The 19465-nt window shown below is 36.8% G+C and overlaps 1 protein-coding gene across 8 annotated transcripts in view; it reads right to left on the bottom strand.

Moving 5' to 3' along the window:
- LOC104057710 (GTP-binding protein 10) overlaps nucleotides 1–19465 on the bottom strand; it is a 59531-nt gene that overhangs the window by 30092 nt on the left and 9974 nt on the right. For 6 of the 8 annotated variants that reach the window (XM_054060654.1, XM_054060658.1, XM_054060655.1 and 3 more), the window contains 14 exons: nucleotides 19055–19178; nucleotides 16642–16690; nucleotides 16436–16557; nucleotides 15740–15956; nucleotides 14721–14882; nucleotides 13274–13392; nucleotides 12705–12823; nucleotides 11527–11608; nucleotides 10382–10574; nucleotides 9656–9793; nucleotides 5508–5584; nucleotides 4360–4554; nucleotides 3327–3413; nucleotides 1506–1610 (listed from right to left, as the gene is read on the bottom strand). In XM_054060654.1, coding sequence (XP_053916629.1) covers nucleotides 1506–1610; nucleotides 3327–3413; nucleotides 4360–4554; nucleotides 5508–5584; nucleotides 9656–9793; nucleotides 10382–10574; nucleotides 11527–11608; nucleotides 12705–12823; nucleotides 13274–13392; nucleotides 14721–14882; nucleotides 15740–15956; nucleotides 16436–16557; nucleotides 16642–16690; nucleotides 19055–19178 — 1789 coding nt within the window. Of the gene's footprint in view, nucleotides 1–1505; nucleotides 1611–3326; nucleotides 3414–4359; nucleotides 4555–5507; nucleotides 5585–9655; nucleotides 9794–10381; nucleotides 10575–11526; nucleotides 11609–12704; nucleotides 12824–13273; nucleotides 13393–14720; nucleotides 14883–15739; nucleotides 15957–16435; nucleotides 16558–16641; nucleotides 16691–19054; nucleotides 19179–19465 lie in introns of those variants that run through there. The other 2 variants (XM_054060659.1, XM_054060660.1) reach the window with 2 other exon arrangements.

The following is a 19465-nucleotide window of genomic DNA, read 5'->3' on the forward strand; positions in this document are numbered from 1 at the left end:
TTAAAACAAAATACACAACTCTCTGAGTGTATGTGGCTCAAGTTTGATAACTTGATCTTGATGGCTTTGAACAACTACCTTAGCTTAATTTTCATCTCTCCCTACTACAAGTGTTTGGTAGAGAGGAGGGAAGAAGATTGTTCCATGAGAAACACTGCCAGCCATACCTGTAATTTGTAACTCTTCTAAGCAACGTACCCAAGGAATTTTATCTTATGCTGCTGACGTTTTCTTTTTGTTAATACACTTATTCTGCAAAATGGACTAATTTTTAATTTGGTTTTGCCTACAGTTGTTGAAATATTGACTATATATAGAACCACGAAGATATTTTCTTGTAAAATCCTCTCCCTCCAAAGAAATGAATAATCTTGGCTTGAGGTCCAAATCTTTAAATTAAAATCTAACAATGTATTTCTCTCTACTAACAATTTCCAGAATACTTGTTTATATCTAAATTTTTCAGATACCTTCTGCAAAACATTGCTGATTAACACTCTCACTGATATATGCATATAACTAAACAATTTTTTTAGCCCAGTTCATCTTGCATTCACATATGTGTTCCTTCATATATTTCAGAAGTTTAGAACAAAGATAACCTCATAAAAATCATAGTTCAGCACTCTGAGATCACCCCCTTGCTTTCTATTAAGCTCCTCCTGTCTTCATCCCATCAAACGTGAACTGCCTCTTCTCAGGATGCAGCCACCTTAGTTTCATTACTCATTCGTGCCAAAGAGCCTGTGATAATACAACCTTTTGCCTTTGGGCAAGTCTGAAAACGGCATCTTGTGTATTTTCTTCCTCATCTCTCCTTACATGTAAGAGTAACTTATAAGCAACCAAGAAGCTATCCCTCCACCCAAAATCCTCCTCGGCTGTGATGCTTACACAGAAATCATCCAGCTATCTCAAAAGTAGTTACTGACAGGAATGGAGATTCTCCCACGTTTTACCCTAGCTTGTCAAAACTCAACATCTGAATATGCCATTATGCACGAAGAAGATCTTAACAATGGTTTTTATTTTCTCACACTTCACTTAACTGATAGAAATGAGAAAAAAAAATTTCTGCAGAAGCAACAAGGGGCTTTAACGGCAGACAGCCAGGAACAAATTTTCTGACAAAGGACACCTCTACCAATGTATTAGGGATTGCACAGATTTAACCAACAATAAATGAATGAGATCTTGACCTCAGCAAGGTTTTCATGAAAGGATGACCCACAAGAAGTACATGCCAAGTTGCACAAGGACCATCTCACGCACACTTTTATGGCTAATTTTCAGATCTGAATCTCATTCTGACCAGCTACCTGTTGTCTGAGGATATGCCAGAAAGGGAAGGGTTGCTTTGCAGGAGATACAGATACTTTCTTACATACTTGGAGCTTGTCAATATAAAAATTATTAAGGAAAGAATAAGCAGTAGCACATATAAAGCCAGAATAAACTACGTACACATGAATGAAAATAAAATGTTGTTGTTGTACATTACTTACTGTGGTACCGATGCCTTTAATTTCAGTAGAATGGACTGGTCCATTTTGAGTCTTTGATTTAGACCTGGAAGCCTCTATTGCTTTTTCCTGAAGCCTTTTAGCTTTCTAAAGATAATTAGAAAACAGGCAAAATTGTTCTAATCAGAATGAATTGCACCATTTGCACTTGTTAGAAAATATACAAACAAAGAGACAAAATGAATGAGGTGATAATTCTATTGGCCTTTAACTGTAAGCACTCTCCCTCTGGCTTGCGATTCTGTCCTGCACTAAGAACTTGCAAACAGAACAGATCGCCATGGCTTCACAAGGGCCAGAAGAATCACTCGGGATGACTTATGGTCTATGTTCTCCCCAGTGAAGCCACATATGCTGTTGGCCTTCATGACCACAAGAGCGCACTGCTGCCTCGTGTTCAGCTTGTACATACCTACATAGCCACTCAGTTCCCGGGCTGTAGCGATGCACAACCACCATAATACAGCCCAGATGCATGACTTCACATTTTCTTTCCCTGAACCGCATGAGCTTTTGGTCAGCCCATCCCTCCAGCTTATCAGGGTCCTTCTGAATAGCAAGTCTACTTCCCAGCATATGGATTTCTTCCTCCCGGCTAAGTGTTGTGCATGAACGTGATGAGGTTGCATACTGATCCAATATCCAAGCTATTAATGATAATGTTAAATACTATCAATCCTATAATTAACTCTGAGGAATATAACTTAAAATTGACTTCTAGTTCAATTTTAATCACTGTCCTTTGAGCCCATCAGTCCAGCCAGTTTTTCACCCAACTTGTAGTCCAGCTGTAGTGGACTATGCCTATATGTAGTTCAGGCCCTACCTCCCCATTTTGGCTACAAGGATGTTACAAAAGACTGCTGAAGACTTTGGTAAAGCAAGGAAATAACGTCCATCTACCTCCTTCTCCAGAGCCAATAATTTTACCATAAAAGGCAACCACGCTGGCAAGACATGATTTGTCCTTGCTAAATCCATGATAGCCATTTCCAACCACCTTCTTGTTCCTCACATGACTAAATCAGCTTTTCAGAGACTTAGCTAAAACTAACCAGCCTTTAGTTCTCCAAATCCTTTTTCTGGCCCTTTTAAATTTCTAATTCAAGTACAGATCTTTACCACAGGACAGTGAGGTGCTTGCACATGATGAAAATTGTTCTCTTTTGCATCTCCTTTGGGAAATGAAGGAAAATCACACTCAGCTGCCAAGGCACTTCTTTTAAGTCTGATTTCATTCATTTTCCAGCCTACTCTGATCACCTAACCAGGACTCTTAATATTTTTCACGTTCTGCAAAAGCACAAACATTGCTAAAAGAAACTCCTTTTATCATAAAATATTTCCCATCATGAAAGATGTCTGTTGTATTAAAAACAGGGAATGAACTATTAGACAAAATAAAGAAAAGAATGACCAGACTTTCAGTTTCAACAATTTCAGGACAAATATATGGATACACGTAACTATATATATATATATATGAATATACATACACATATATATACATATATATATACATGTATATGTATATATGCATATGTACATCTAATTGCAAGTTCATAAACAATGTGAATACCCAATTTGCTACAGTAATCAGAAGAGTAAATAATAGAATCATAGAATAGTAGAAGAATCAAAGACTGTGTAGCTTTGCCAATACATCTTATGGTTCATTCTTCTGCTTCTTCCTAACTTCTACTTGAACATCCTCATAATTCATTAAGAAATGTGTTTGGAATTTCCCAATTATTATAAATACACTGTGAATGTAGATTTTGCTCCATCACTCAGATTTCTTACCTTCAATGCCTCATAGTTTGATGTCCGAGTCAAGAAATTTTCCCAAGATTTATTTACTATTTCTTTCTGCTTATGGGTAGCTATGATCTGTAATAAAAACAGATTCACAAAATGCAACACAATCCTCTTCTCATGAACTTTCCTGAACTCTTTGCTTGTACTGTTTGGGTAGTATGCTCACATACGGCCCTTTGGCTACCTCAGCTCATCCCTCACTTGAGACTTGGTCATAGTTGTAGCAATGTACTGGTCCTTTAAAGACTTCACTTTATGCACTGCCTTGGAAAAAAAAAAAGCCTTATTTTCTCTGCAAACAAATTTTCCTCTCTTCCAGCACAGATGTAGGAAGACCCTAAACTCTTTCTGGAATACTTGCTGTATATTCTCACTCTCAAAAGCTGAATTACAGAGAGAGAATCACTTCTGGTGATAAAAGTGCAGGTATCACAATGCATGACAATCCCTCAAAAACATTAGCACGATCAGCTGAACCGACTGATCTAACTTCTCAGAAAGCAGGAAAGGATGAGACAGCAGATGAGCGAAAATCCCTGCCTTATAACTAAAGTTGGAAAATGTTTATACCTGCTCACTGTCAGCATGCTGCAAATCACAGAGCAATACTTTGTGAAGTAATGAAGCTTTCTGAGTATTCAGCCACAGGACCTTACAGCAGAGGCTTATGCCTTATTTTAAGAAGCAGATGTGGTTGTAGCAGGTACTATAAATTGCTGTCTGCTACAGATGAACACAGGTGCAACTTAAGAGTAACAAAATGATCATTTGTCATTACATCATTGTTGATGCATCACTGATGATACTACATTTTTTCATGTTGCTCTCTAAATACTGGCAAATTATACGAATTGGAACAACTGAAGTTAGACTAATTGAAAGTTAAAATTTTTCTTCTGAGACAGATTAAAATAACCTCAAGCAGTAATTCTCAACATTATATAATAAGAAAATCTTCATGCAAGTTGACTAAAAAGCTTTACATGGCCTTTCCTTGTTTAAATCCTCTTTTCCTTACCTTTGCATACGTTTTATGCTCCTCTTGGATTTCTTGGCGATATTGACTTTCAAGCACTTCAGTCTGCAGAGCAGCAACTTTTCTTCCAGTATCTTCTGATAACTCTAAAATAACTTCCAAGGCTTCCTCATCCGACTCAACAGGCCTGAATTCTTCTTTTAGTTCTGCATAGAGTTCACTCCAAACTTCTCCAACCTGTGTGTGAAACACTGCACTATTTGATATTTATATCTTTTTTTAGTTCCAATCATTCAAAACAGAATAGAGCAACAATCTGTCTCCTTACTGTTTTGATTCTCAGAATTTTTATGCAAGGTTAGACTTCAGTAATTCTATGCCAAATTAAATCATGATAATCCTCCCTAAGCCTTCCCAAGTCCAAGCTTGACTCCACAGAGCAGTAACAGAAATGCTGGTAACTACTGGAACAGTACTGAGAGCTACGAGATACCAAACTACATGAGTGTCGTGTCCTACTGGCTTCTGTAAAATCTCAAATTCTGCGCATTATCTAGGCAAACTGCAACATGAGATACAAATGGAAGTTGGAATTACCAACTATAGATCCAGTCTTGCTGGTTCCTGAATACTTCATACTCTCAAACTTTGTTTCTAAGCAGAAAATTGGCATAAATTGAAGCATCTTTTGAGCAGAATGGCTCCCACAAAGCTTGTTATTCTGTTCTTGTTTCCTATAGGCACATCACTCTTAACTTTTAACAGTATCGATGGCTACTGCATGTGGGGACAAAAATGGGAAGGCACAGAAAAACTTTTATCACAATGCATGTTTAATGTAATTTTTAATAGCAAAATGCTTGCTTCCCCCCTGCCCCCACTGAGCCTGACCGCACCGCACAAAGAGGCAGTCATATTCTCTAGCCCTTCCCTAACTTCTTACTCTTCTCCTGGCATATTCCTGTTTCCTGAGAAAGGAAACAGTAAAATACATTTTTTTTTTCTGAGTTACTTTCAACTAGCCTTATTTCCTATGCAGTCATGAACTGGCTTCCAGTCTGTGAAACTATAGGTGACTTGTAATATAGGCAACAGTTTCTGAAAGTTTATTTGTTTGCAGTATTCTGAGATACAGTTGCTCTTTTTGCAAATGCAGATAGAGTAGTAGTATTTTCTTCCACAATACTCACTTTAAAGTCAATATAATGCTTTATGATAGCAAGTGTGACAAAATCCTCAGCAGATAAGCCAGGTAAATTTTCAAAACCTAAAGGAATATTAATCATGTCAGTATTAACAGCATGATGAATTTATATTAAAACATATCACTCTAGAAATGACTCCATCTTATTTGTCATACAATCACATGCAAAACCTTCATCACATATACACCATCCAGTCACTCTTATAATCCTGAGCAGGCTTTTGGTGATAAAACCCCTATTTTCTCTGTAAGAAATTCACTCTATACTATCTTTACTTATGACTGTCTCCAGTGAACTTCCAGTCACTTGGAAAGCCAGGACAGTATTGCGTTTGCTATGCTTCTGTGGCAAGAGTCTGATCTTCCCTTAAAGCAGACAAGCAGTTGAAACCATAGGTCACAGTTTCTAAAGAAGCAATTCAGTTCAAGGAGAGTTTGCTTTAGGTGTGAAGTAGCCAACGGGAGAATCGTATTACAGGGTTTAAAAGATATGTTTACAATACGTGTAAAAGAATAAAGTAGAGAAGTATGGTTGTTGAGACTAAGCCTCATTTTTCTGCATCCTAAATGTTATACTTGATTTAAAAAAAAAAACCCCAAACCATATAGTCTAACAAATCTCATTCTAGACTTCATCACACCATCTGTGTAGTAACTGGGAATGTAGTGCCTATGTATTACAGTATAATCATATCACGTTTTGAACATAAGAAATAACATAAATATAATTAACACTAGTTTTCTAGATGACCATGTCACAGGCTGTTACGAAGCATGACTACAGTAAGAAGATGCTGAGAAAAGACTACAAAAATCTTTGTATACTTTATAATTCACTTTCATGTAATTTCAGTACTTCACAGGAGTCATTACAATGTATATAACTAAAATAAAAGGTATGTGAATATAGAAGAAATACTGGAACAAAATCTCATGCCTTTTTGCTTTAACAAAGAATTTAACTGTGATCGTACATTTAACATAGTTACACTAATAAAAAATTAGTAAGAACCTGGGTTACAACAGAGGAAGAACTGGCTACAGTTTACTAGAAAAACTAAGGATGTTTTCATCCAATTGGTTCTCTAGGTTACCCAGAGAACTGGTCGAAGTAATCTCAGAACAATTACTAACCATTGTTGAACCTCTGGAGGATGGACTTAAAAAACCAAATATAATGCCTCTCTTTAAAAGCAGAAAAGGAGAAGCCAGAGAATATTGGTTCAGTTTAGTTCCCAAAAAAAAGACTGAAACAAATAATCAAACAAACTTTTATGCAGTTAAGTGGTAACAGTGAAAATATTAATATCTAAGATGAATTAGAAAAAAAAAACCACATCATTTGACCTAGCTTTTGCCTACAGTCAGATAAGAACTCTTTCAGGTGTGAAAGAGTTTATCGTGCATTTTGACTTCAATTTAGGCTTTTAGGGAAAGGAAAAATAAGTATTCGTATTCAGTGCAAACAACATAGAATTAGGAGGGACTGCAGCATTTTGAAGTAAAATTTTAGAATGTAAATTCATCTTGCCCATCTGAAAAATTATCTAAACTCATAGAATTTAAATCAGTAATCACAAATAAGAACTTCTAAATGTAGGAATAGTCATCTGTGCAAATCCAGGATAGCAGATGACTGTACAAGATCATAAGTCAAATGAGCAAACATCATGCCACTGCAATAGTTATATTAATGTCACAATGTTTATTTACCACATGAATACAGGAATGTAGTTCTATTTGGCTGTGAGGCTTTTACTGGAGTACTGTGCTCAGTTTTGGGACATGAAAGATCAAGAAGGATGTGAACCAATTGGAAAGACTCAAAAACCCAAAGAATAGAGGTTGTGCTAGAAAATGAGATCTGTGAATAACACCTGCAGAATTTCTGCATCTAGAGAAATAAAATTAAACATAGAAGTATTAAAATATGTGAAAGAGATACTTTGTGTGGAAAAACGAATCACGGAAAATTTCAAGCACACTTTCTGTTTAATTGTAGGAAACTCTTCCTAATGGTAGGGGCAGCAAACTACTGGGGAAAGCCTGAAATCCCTTTCATTAGGGACCTTTTAGAGCAGATGAGCAAGCATTGACTAATAACAGAGTATCGATGCATGTCAAAGTTCCCTTTGACCTTTTTATGATAGTGTCTTTATAAGTATTGGACTATATAAAGTCCAATATAAAGGCAGTTAAGTCCAAGATAAGGGCAAAGGAGTTCAAGGATGGACATTCTTCAAGGAGGAAGACTTAAAGGTGCAAGAGCAGGCTGTCCCCATGTGCCAGCAGGGTAGAAGACCAACCTGGCTGAACAGAGAGCTCCGTCTGGAACTCAGACAGAAAAGGAGAGCCTATGGCCTTTGGAAGAAGGGTCAGGCAACTCAGGATAACTACAAGGATCTTGTGAGGTTTCACAGGAAGAAAACTAGAAGGGTCAAAGCCCAGCTAGAACTTAATCTGGCCACTGAGGTAAAGGACAATAAAAAATATTTCTATAAATAGATCAGCAGCAAAAGGAGGGCTAGGGAGAATATCTTTTAGTGAATGTGGTGGGGGGGAAACACAGTGACAAAGAACAAGAAAAAGGCTGAGATATTTAACCTTCTTCACTCAGTCTTTACTAGTAAGATCAGTCGTTCTCTGCGTACCCAGCCCTTTGAGCTGGAAGGCAGGGACAGTGAACAGAATGGAGTCTGCATAATCCAAGGGGAAAGGGTTAGTGCCCTGCTACACCACGTGGACATGCACAAGTCTATGGGGCCAGATGAGATCCAGCCAAGAGTACTCAAGGAACTAGTGAAAACGATCACTAAGCCCCTTTCCACTATTTATCAGCAGTCCTGGCTATCTGAGGAGGTCCCAGTAGACCAGAGATTAGTGAATGTGATGCCCATCTACAAGAAGGGCCAGAAGGAGGATCTGGGGAACTATAGGCCTGTCAGCCTGACCTTGGTGATGGGGAAGGTTATGGAGCACATCATCTTGAGAGCCATCATGCAGCACTTACAAAACAATCACATGACTGGCCTCAGTCAGCTTGGGTTTAGGAAAGGCAGGTCCTGCTTAACTAACTTGATCTCCTTCAATGAGAAGGCAACCTGCTTAGTAGGTGAAGGTAAGCCTGTGGATGTTGTCAACCTACAGTTTAGTAAAGCCATTTACACTGTTTCCCACAGCATCTCCTGGAAAACTGGCTTGGATGGGTGCACTCTTTGCTGGGTAAAAAAATGGCTGGATGGCTAATCCCAGAGTTGTGGTGAATGGAATCAACTCCAGTTTCTGGCTGGGCACAAGTGGTGTTCCCCTGGGCTCAGTGTTGGGGCCAGTTCCGTTTAGTATCTTCATCAATGATCTGTATGGTAGGATTGAGTGCACCCTCAGTAAGTTTGCAGACAACATCAAGTTAGGCAAAAGTGTTGATCTGATGGAGGGAAGGAAGGCTCTATGAAGGGATGTGGCCATGCTGGATCAATCAGCTGAAGCCAGCTGTATGGGGTTCAACAAGGCTCAGTGTTGGGTCCTGTACTTGGCCACAACAGCCCCATGCAACAGCACAGGCTTGGGGATAAATGGCTGGAAAGCTGCTTGGTGGAAAAGCAAGCTTGGTGCTTGGGGGTGTTGGTCGATAGCTGGCTGAATATGAGACAGCAGCGTGCTCGGATGGCCAAGGTGGCCAACAGCATCCTGGCTTATATCAGAAATAGTGTGGGCAGCAGAAGTAGGGAAGTGATCATCCTTCTGAACTTGATGCTGAGGCCACACCTCAAATACTATGTTCAGTTTTGGGCCCTTCACTACAAGAACGCTGAGGTGCTGGAGCACATCCAAAGAAGGGCAACCAAACTGGTGAAGGGTTTGGAAAACAAATCTTATCAGGAGTGGCTGAGGGAACTGGGATTGTTTAGTCTGGAGAAAAGGAGGCTGAGGGGAGACCTTATCACTGTCTACAACTATGTGAAAGGAGGTTGTAGCAAGGTGGTGTTGGTCTCTTCTCTCAAGTAACAAGAAATAGCATAAGATGGAAGGGCCTCTAGTTGCAGCAGGGGAGTTTAAACTAGACATTAGAAATATCACTTTATTGATTGCCAGTGAACAAATTGAGTTTAATGACAAATACGACACTTGTCTTACCTAGCATGCATAATAATAAATAAAGTTTTGCCCGTATGCTTTCTGAGATTTCCATGACAGCAAAGCTGGGACAGTTGGAAGGCATGGGGATGACCTCTTGCTGTTTCTGGAAGCTGCTAGCAATAGGTCTCTTCATGTCTAATAATTTCAAAATACAAAACAAGAGTGCAGAATGAAAACATACGCTCCCAAAGCTATTAAACTTAGAGGAAATGCTATTTATGAAGTATGAGTATTTTTACCATGCAGCTACAGACACGTTCTTTTGTATGATGCCTCCTCTGAAAGAAGGCAGTTCCATCTTTGTGGACACTATGTAAATAATTTTGATAGTTTGGCCAAAAATTTGAACATAGTAATTAGCATTACTAAAGATTTGTGAGACCACAATACTCTCCTTGCTTCTTTTTACAACATACAACAAAGGAAAACGTCGTTTGTGTAAGAAATTAAATAGCTTCACTGTCCAGCATTAGAGAAGCTGTTCAGGATCAGATCATGGTTATGTTTGTGACCAGCTTCATTCCCAGTGGATGTAGAAAATGCAGTCTAGTGGTCAGACTCTAATGAAATAGATATAAGGTATTTTGGGTTTGCTAAGAATTACAGATAAAGCTATAAGTACTGTAATTTACTTTCACGAGGATCCAGACTGCAAAAGCAAATACTTTGTTTTACTTTGTTCAATTGAACTGCTCACAGTTTTGCACGCATCATAAAACTTACCAACAACCCTTCCATACCGATCACGTTTGAGTCCAAGCTCCAACTCCTCCTGTCTCCATAACTGTATTAGAAGGTTAGCTGCTGTTTGATCTTTCTCCCCTCGCCAGATACTGATGTCCGAAATGGTTTTAGGGTTGTTGCAAAATTCAACCAAGATTCCAAGAATCACACTGTACAGGTTCTTTTGCTTTAACTTGGTGAAGAGAAAGGAAAAAATGTTTTAAACTGTTCAAAAGACGGTGATGTATACCTTCAAAAAACCAGAGAAATTGTGTGCTATATAATCAAGCAACTGTAAGCTTTTCATCACAACTATTCACACAAAACTGGTATATTAACTTTTAAATCTTTCAAGTTTCTGGAATTCTGTCATGCACAATTCATCATCTAAGATACAAATACCTGTGTGTAGAATTATATTATAGGATTTGTATGCATGCTTCCAGGCTCATATGCTGGAGAACGTACAACTCCAAATTTTATTTTTGTATAAAACAGACTCTGAAGGCAGTGGCTGAGCAGTACTACACAGCACTTGTTCTATTTTGTAGCCAGATCTTTTAAGCAGCAGCTGAGGGTAGGGAAGGGTCTGCAGCCTTTCACTGCAAGGGCATCTAGCAGGACCAGCAAGAAGGAGGAGGGAATGAAACAAGGGAGGTGCATGCTTATCTCCTGAGAGGTGAAATGCCTGGGCCAGCTCTATGTCTAAGACCCACAGAAGCAACTATACATATTATACATAATACATATACAAAGTAACTTTAAACATCAAAACACTTAGAGCCTTGAAGTGTACACCAACTCTGTTCTTAGTGGCTTCAATATAAGGTAAGAACTGAGGTGCTTTTCTAAAGAGAGAGGTCATTGAAAATAAGAGTATAGTTTTTCTTAGGAAAAAAGTGTATTTTCAGTAAATTTAAAATTCCCTCTGTCAAATATTTATTTAAACAAAGACACATGGAAAATCTGTCCAATAATTTTGTGAGCAGGTATCCTGATGTTTGATTACCTTCCTATTTCAAGGAATAACATACACTGGTCTGTTTGTAAGTATTATAACAGTTTTAGGAGATACTATAAAAAGATGCAGTTTTCCATGTTGTTTTACTACTCTTGCATTCTCTAACAATAATAAAAATACCTACTGCCAACAAATCCAGAAGCAGAAAAATGCCCCGTTTTTCAAGAAAATAATCCTCTGCTTTGTAACATCCAATGACACAGGACCTTAAACAGAAATAATTTCACTGTGTAGAAACGTATTTGTGCTTTAGTACATTCTAGAAACACCTCATTTATTTTACTGAATTGCATAAATATATTCGGTATGCAATATGCTTCATACCTTCAGGGAGAAGAAAACTCAGGTTTCACACCCCTTTTCACTTACAACGTATAAGTAAATATAACCTACTTGAGTGTTCCTTCTTCTCTTGCAGATGGGACACCTTCCTTGTAGCAGCCCAAGAAATTTTGCAGTTTCACGATAAATTGGATTAGAATTGGGATTTGAAGTATAAGTAACTCAGTAAATGAGGCTAAAATTGAGCTAGACCATGTCCCTGATCTAGCATATTGCAGGACTGACTGAATATTTCTGCCAGCAGAATCAAGCGAGTGAGACAAGCAAGACTGTTTCTTTTGGCAACAGTGTTTGCTTTTCCCAGCTTAAAATAATCATAACACCATCATTCATAGTGCTATTGCTTCCTTCTCTCAGTTCCTTACTTACAATCATTAGCACAGAAACTGAACCTAGTCTTTCCATGCAGACAAATGTATCATTTACATTTTTATATATTTATCAACCTCTGCCTTAAAACAAATTAACTTTTGTTCTCTCATAGTGATCTTCTACAATTTTCTGGCCCTTAGATAGCCAGTTCACAAACACTTCCTCTTATATAATGTTTTTAGCTGTTATTGGTCTATTCTTGCCTTTGGTTCACTTCTGTGAAATTATTTACAGACTGTAATCATACCCCTCTCTCAGAAGTTGTAGGCAACTCGCATTGGAGTATCAGGAGGTCACTTTGTGTGGGGCGTTAGACTATTGTGTAGGGAGTTCGGTTGTCAAACTGAGCCCCTGTTTAGAAGAGAATACATGCAAAATATTCTGTTTATTTTGTAGAATCTGTAATTCGTCGGAAGTGTATGAAGGATTTTTAAGTATATATTTTTATATGTATAATACTTACATATATTTAAATTTTAAATAGAAAAGAGGCCCATATGCACAGAGAAAGGCCATGGTATTGCATACCTAGAATACAAGACCTGCCATTTTTAAGGGTCACTGATGCTAAAATACTTCTTTACTAACCATAAGCAGTCGAGTGTACTGAAGAGGAGACGATTATGGCCTAATCCACTATATAACTTCTTTGGATCCATCTGAATGAATGGGATAAGTATATCTACTCCTTCATAGCTGAAGAGTTCCTGTTGAAAAAATAATTAAAGCAATATTTTTCCTTAAATAATACTTACTAAATAGCTGTATATAAGAAAACACAAAGGAAACCGAAAAATTTTAATTTACATATTGCAAATTTGGCCCACTTGCTAGAGCTGCATATATTCATTATGATACATATAATGAGATTTTCAGTTTTTCCAATCTGATAAACCCATTCATTAACAAACTTTCATATTTTCATTTAAAAATCATGTAAATTAGCAATCAAATAGGTGACACTTGCTAGTGCATGTCTGAGTGTTTTTGCAGTTTAACTGTCACTGTCATAGAAACTAGTTACCAGCCCAGACTTGTGAGTAACGAACCACGATTGACATGTGGTTTTGAATTAAAAAAAAAAGCCAGTATCATTTAAATGAAAATATATCAAGCTTCGACATTTTCTGCACAGTAGGAGATGGAAAGGTACATACCTTTCTATGGAGATCATTTTCACAGAGAGCTGATAAAATAAATAATATATCAGCTTGGATTTCCAGTAGAATGGCATCTTCTGTCTCTTTAGATTTGTTTGCTGCATACTTCAGGATGTCTATAAATGAATATATTTTATACATCTGAATGTCCTATACACAAGTCAGAATTCCATTACAGTTGCTGATTTTTAAAAAAATCAAATTTACACAGAGATTTTTGAAGGAACCTACTTAATGCTATTCAGTTTTATCTCCTGTGCTTTATAACGTAGCACTCTGATTAGCAGCTTGCACTGACTTTTTCCCTTGTTCCAGCTCCTTGTTCCCGTCTCTGTGCTTCCCCTTGTATTGTCCCAGTGCAATGAATTCAGGGAACTGAACTGCATTAAGCAACTCTTAGAAAAAGTTAAAGAACTTACTGATTTGCTTAGCAGTACAGCCCCACAAACATTGGTACTGACAGTGGAAATTGGAAGAAACAAAATATCACCGCAGCTGAGAAAATCAGTCTTGGAACCACTATGTGAAAGAGCACATTCAAACATATCGCTCCTCCAAAAAAAGGTTTCTTGAATCTGATGTGTAAGGTACAGTGTTAATTTTGCTTTCACTAAAATCTGTTAAGCTTCCACAGAGTTTTTACTGGAGTTCAATTTTCAACTAAGGATATAAAATGTTTTCTTTCTAGGCTTTCTATTAGAACATACTCTTTGAATTGCAAAGGATCTTACCTACTTATTCTTTCCAGTATGATTCTTTCAGAATCTGGAAATTTTTTGTTATTCATAGACTCATTTAGATTTTAGCTTTGGAAAAGACCTTTAAGGTCACGGAGTCTAACTGTAAACCTCATAACTGCCAGATCCCACTAAACCATACCCAAAAAGAACTTAGAACAGTGCGTAACAGAACTTAAAACCAAATGTAACAGGAGGTATATTTTACTGAACAAGAAAATGCTCTAAATTACAGGAACAATGGTTAAGCACTTTTATTCTGCTTTTATTCTTCATAATGTTACTCATATAAGAGTGTTACTAATTTTCTTCTACTCTAAAGAAAGAGGAGCTGTGAAATGCAACACCATAACAGACTTATGTAGAACAAGGCTCATGGCTGGTGTTCCTTGGTGCTACCACAATGAAAGTAAGATGTAAGAAATGCAGTATAATAAAAGAGAGAAGGGGCAGCTTTCACTCTGAAGTGAAGATACTTAGGCTTTTACACCTGTCTGTTTTGCTTTATTCTTTCAATTCTGTGTGTTAAAGTGCAACAAAATTCAAAATAAAATCAATTACATCTTCGATTAATTGTTTTAGGATTTTAGTTTTTTAGCAGTCAAAGGAGTAACACACAAAAATCACAGCACACAAAGAAGCATGAATACTCTTTGTGTCAACAGAATGGTACTAATTTAAGTACAGCAAAAGAAATTGTGCTTTACCCAGTAGCTGGTTAATTGCTCCCTGGTCACACAAATTAAGATTCACAGCAGCATCATAAAGGGACACAACAGATCTCAGCACTCTGAGGCTGTAGCGCATTTGTGCAAGTTTGTTGCCACGACCACTTGTTCCATGGAAGTTACCTTGATCAAAGAAAGGATCTGTGGAGCAATCACAATGAATGTTGGTTTTCGCAGATAGCATATGTTCATAATAATAATGCGCTCAGGAAAAAGGAAAACAAAGGCTTATCAGTGCAAGTAAGCTAAAAACAATCAAACCCCCTTAATGTTATAAAGGCTTGTTGTTTAAAACCATCTAGTAATAAACCTTTCTGTGTAGGGCATAAGAAAATTATGATTTTGGTGAACTTTTAAAATTATTACAATAAATTTTTTTTTAACCTTACAAGATTAATAAACAGTCTTCAAAATTCAAAGTATCTTCTCTAGCTGGACGTGTAATATCAACTTTTTGATCTCCATTAGACCTAACTGAAAAATTCTTCCTAGGAAAACTTATCAATTTTATGTCGAAAATTATCCATGCCCAGGAAACCAGACCATGAAACTGGGTGCAGTTAGTTATCTTTTTGCTTAGCCCATACTCTTAGCTGATGGCCACAAGCCAGCTTAAGTCTGGAAGCTGGCTTACTTTGTACAGCTCTAACTCTGAGTGAATGTGTTCTGCCTCATGGCAGGAATTAGTGTTTGGTCTTGTTGCCACAGTAAATGTATCTGACTGGCTTAAAACAGAGGCAGTAGAGATGGGTGGCTGTGCACAGAACTGAAGGAATATTAACACAGTGGTAGACAGGGCATGGGGTACAAGCTCATCCTTCAGTAAAAAAAAATATTGTGGTTGTTTTTTTTGAAAGATTAGTCTCCTAAGTGACCTACTGAAAAAGAACAATTCTGACTTCATGGGTTTTACATTTGTGCTTCCTGTCAAAGAAAGTAAGTTCAGTTGAGTTGTGTTTTGAGGTTACCATGTATGAAAGCCACCAGCATCTACTGACCTTGGCCTATACACCATTCTAGAAACACAAGGAGAAGAGTATTTGCTTGGCAGGACAAATATTTATCCACTAACAAGGGAGCCACTGAAGCTAAAACAGCAATTGCACGAAGCTGTAATTCTTCATATTGGGCAGCAGACCACTTATGAAATCCAGGCTTTTGATTTGGTTTTACGTAATAAAGCAAAGCTGGCATCACATCATTTTCACTGAGAAGCTGCAGAATCAAGACAAAGAGAGACAGCTTATAGGTTTCACATACAAGAAAAATCTAAAGCAGTGAGTCAACTTCATCTGTCCTACACTAAGAAAAATATGTTTCATTGAGAAAGTATGTCATGAACACTACAAGTACAGACAAAATCTGTTAATATTCTGCAGCATTCCCACAGACTGTGGTTTATTAAACTTTATTAAGTTCTTCACATATATTTCAATAATCCTTTGTAGTCGCTTGTCAGCTAATTTTGTCAGCATGGTCTAGGTTCTTAACTTTTCTAAAATAGAAACTGTACGATGCTTTCAAACAGCACTCGGTCTGAGGCTATGTATGAATTCTTGATTTGGAGAACAGCTGATTTCAGTCTACTGGACTATGCCAGATGGACAGCTAAATAACACTCTTGTGATTCTTCTGACCTCCTTTTTATTTTTTTTTCTTTTGTTTACTGTATCTTATGTTCTGTTAAAATTTACCTGTACAGCACATGGGTCTTTAGATAAGACTCCTATTACATTAAATAGTAACTTCTTCATCTCAAAGTCCTCATAAGAGTAGTTAAGTTTAAGACCTTTTACCAAAGGATTGGGAATTTTAACTGTAAAGGAAATTGTAGATAAGTTACAAAAAAGTAATCGTTAAAAGTGAAAACAGTGTAATTATGCAGTATGAAATCTCTTACCTTCAGTAAATGTTGCAAGTACTATTAACAGCTTTGCAAATCCACTTTCCTAATAGGCATTCAAAAAACATATATTAAATAAATAAAATGGCAGTGGAATTAATACATATGGTTTAATCTCAGGTTTTTTTTTTTTTTTCTTCAGAATACAGAGCTTAATGTATCCTATGGGAGAATAAATAGAATTTTATCAAAGAAGAGATCAACCATTTGGACATTGCACAACACTAACTAACTACAGTCCTAAGGGTACAATTAGTTAAACCTATGTCTCATTCAGTACAACTCTGAACTTGTATGGGGAAGTCCCAAACACATGTATTCACTACTACAACCTACCACACAAGAAAACTGGATTCTCAGTATGGTCAGAGTTGTGTTTTTTTGAAATGCATTTGTGCATGTGTAAGTTTATATGTCAGGGTGATCAATATATACAATTTTGTGCCTTCAGTTGCGTGTACTAGTACACTTATAGCCAACTTCAGTGCATTTACAAGTAAGCACATGAAAACTGCATGTATGAGCAACATGCATTTACAGATATTAAGTAGTAAAAAATCAGAAAATAAATCTTGTAATTCACAGCTCTTAGAGAGCTAACAGAAGGATAATTATGTCTAATGTAACTACAGATAGGACCAAGGCCAGGGGGTGTCTATGCAGCACACTAAAGACAAAAGAGCTTTGTTTCTGAGGTGGTTAGAAGCCATGGTTACCAGGTTATTGTTCTTCTTGAGCAACAAGATACGTAAGTTGGTCTCGGTACTCCAACAAGCCTAGCTCTGGAAGTTAGCAGGCACGCAAGTGATTTTAACAATCAGAAAAATATTGCAGAAGTAAATTTAAAGAAAGCATTGCAGTACACAACTATATTGCATATTAGTTTTTGTCTCTGTGGTATCTATATTCTCTGTACAAAGCCATTGCAAAGTAGTTAAATAGAAAACAACATTAAAACTTATTCCTGCTTTCTCCTTTCCAATAAATGTAGTAATAAATTATGATGGGAACTAATAAGCAATTACCAAACACATAGTTTTGTTCTAACACAAAGATAATAGTAATTAATATCATTAAAAGCTTTATTTTACATCTATTTTCCATTTTACTTGTGTTGAGAGAAAATTATTTTCATTTCCAAGTCTCTGATTCCTGTGCTGATTTCTCAATTATGTTAAATACAAGATGGAGTTTTCTGAAGTTGCTTGGATAGTATATTAAGAAAAAAAGAGAATATTCTGATGAAATGTCTCCGGTATTTTCTACAAGGCAGGATTCAATGGGAATGTTGATATTTTCGTCTAACTGATATTTATACCTCATACCTTATCTCCACAGATGAAGTAAAATCTCTAGGGGGGCAAAGAGCCTAAACTAAAACATTTTCATTTTTTCCTTGCATTGGAACAATTTTTCTTCCTTGGAGCATAAGAAATATAAATAACATGTCCTGGTTACTTATCTTGTAGGAAAAACCTGCCCTTTTCTACAGCCAGATAAATAATTTGAATATTTTAGACAGGAAACATGTTGCTGCAGTAGTATAGCAAACATTTCATAATAGTGATAAAATAGAACATCTCAATGAAAAACCTGTTATCTTCATTGCAGACTATAAAATCTATTTAGTAATACAGCCAACTGGGAAACTCCTACTGAAGTTGAGGAATGAATTCCCTGGAAGTAATCCATTCCTGGACAGCCAGCAGATCTACAGGCACTTGATTGCTCAATTATTCATTATGCATGTCACAACTTCATTTTAAGTTCTAAATCTCAACTGTAAAGTGAAAGTAAAAGAATATTAAGATCTATAAAAAGTTAACTTCCTCATAAAAAATCTGGAATATTACAGAATATATTACAATATATTATATGTGACCTAGACTTAGAAAGAATTTATGTGCCTCATTAACTGGATCCAAGTACTTATTTTGTCAGCATCTTATTTAGAGCTTCTGAGCTGGGTTTTGGAAGACTCTTCCTGTTCCTGGTCATGAGGCACAGATACTTCAGTTGAATTTGGGCCATCTGAATACAGCCTATACTCCTACATCTTCAAACAACAAATGAGATTTAGTGCAATACTCATTGTAACAGACGAGCACATGTGAGAATCAGTGCAAGAATACAGGAGCTAACATTAACTTTTGCCCAAGAATAGTGTTAGGGTAATTTTCTAAATATTAAATAAGGTTGATGCTAGTACTCCAGGCTAATGAGCTACAGATTTGAAGTCTCTGAGGTAAAGGGAATTGCAGAATGAAAAACGGTTACTTGCTCAGCAAATCTAAGAAAGACGAAAGCACTGGAGTAAAACAAATACCAGAATGTTAATGGTAAAAAATACTAAGTATATAATAGCAGAGGACAAGTTATTTCTCCCTGGAATATAACTACAAATACTTACAACCATAGGTGCTGCAGGATTTTCAGCTAGTAATGTGGCAATTACCAAGAGGTCATTCCGTAGCTGACGATCATAGTGCCGGAAACCACGCATGAGGAGGTTTACAAATACTTCTTTTAAAGCACTTAAAAGAAAGTGAAAAGTATTTCACCTTTTCTCTTCATATTCTGGTTTTAGACAGCTCTACGTACATGTATCCTCATTCATCATCATACTTTTCAAAGCTTTAGGGTTTAACTGTGAGAGAAATAACTTAAAACTTTATTATCAAATGCATTCTTATGTGTACCACCAGACATCCAATTTAAGCATATACACAAGGTGCATGTACTACAAATTGCACCTTCCACTGCATGTGTTATAATTAATTAAAAGACATAGTATTTACTCAAGCAAGAAACTGGATGTTGT

Source organism: Cuculus canorus, chromosome 2 (genome assembly GCF_017976375.1).
Source record: "Cuculus canorus isolate bCucCan1 chromosome 2, bCucCan1.pri, whole genome shotgun sequence".
Classification (NCBI taxonomy): domain Eukaryota; kingdom Metazoa; phylum Chordata; class Aves; order Cuculiformes; family Cuculidae; genus Cuculus; species Cuculus canorus.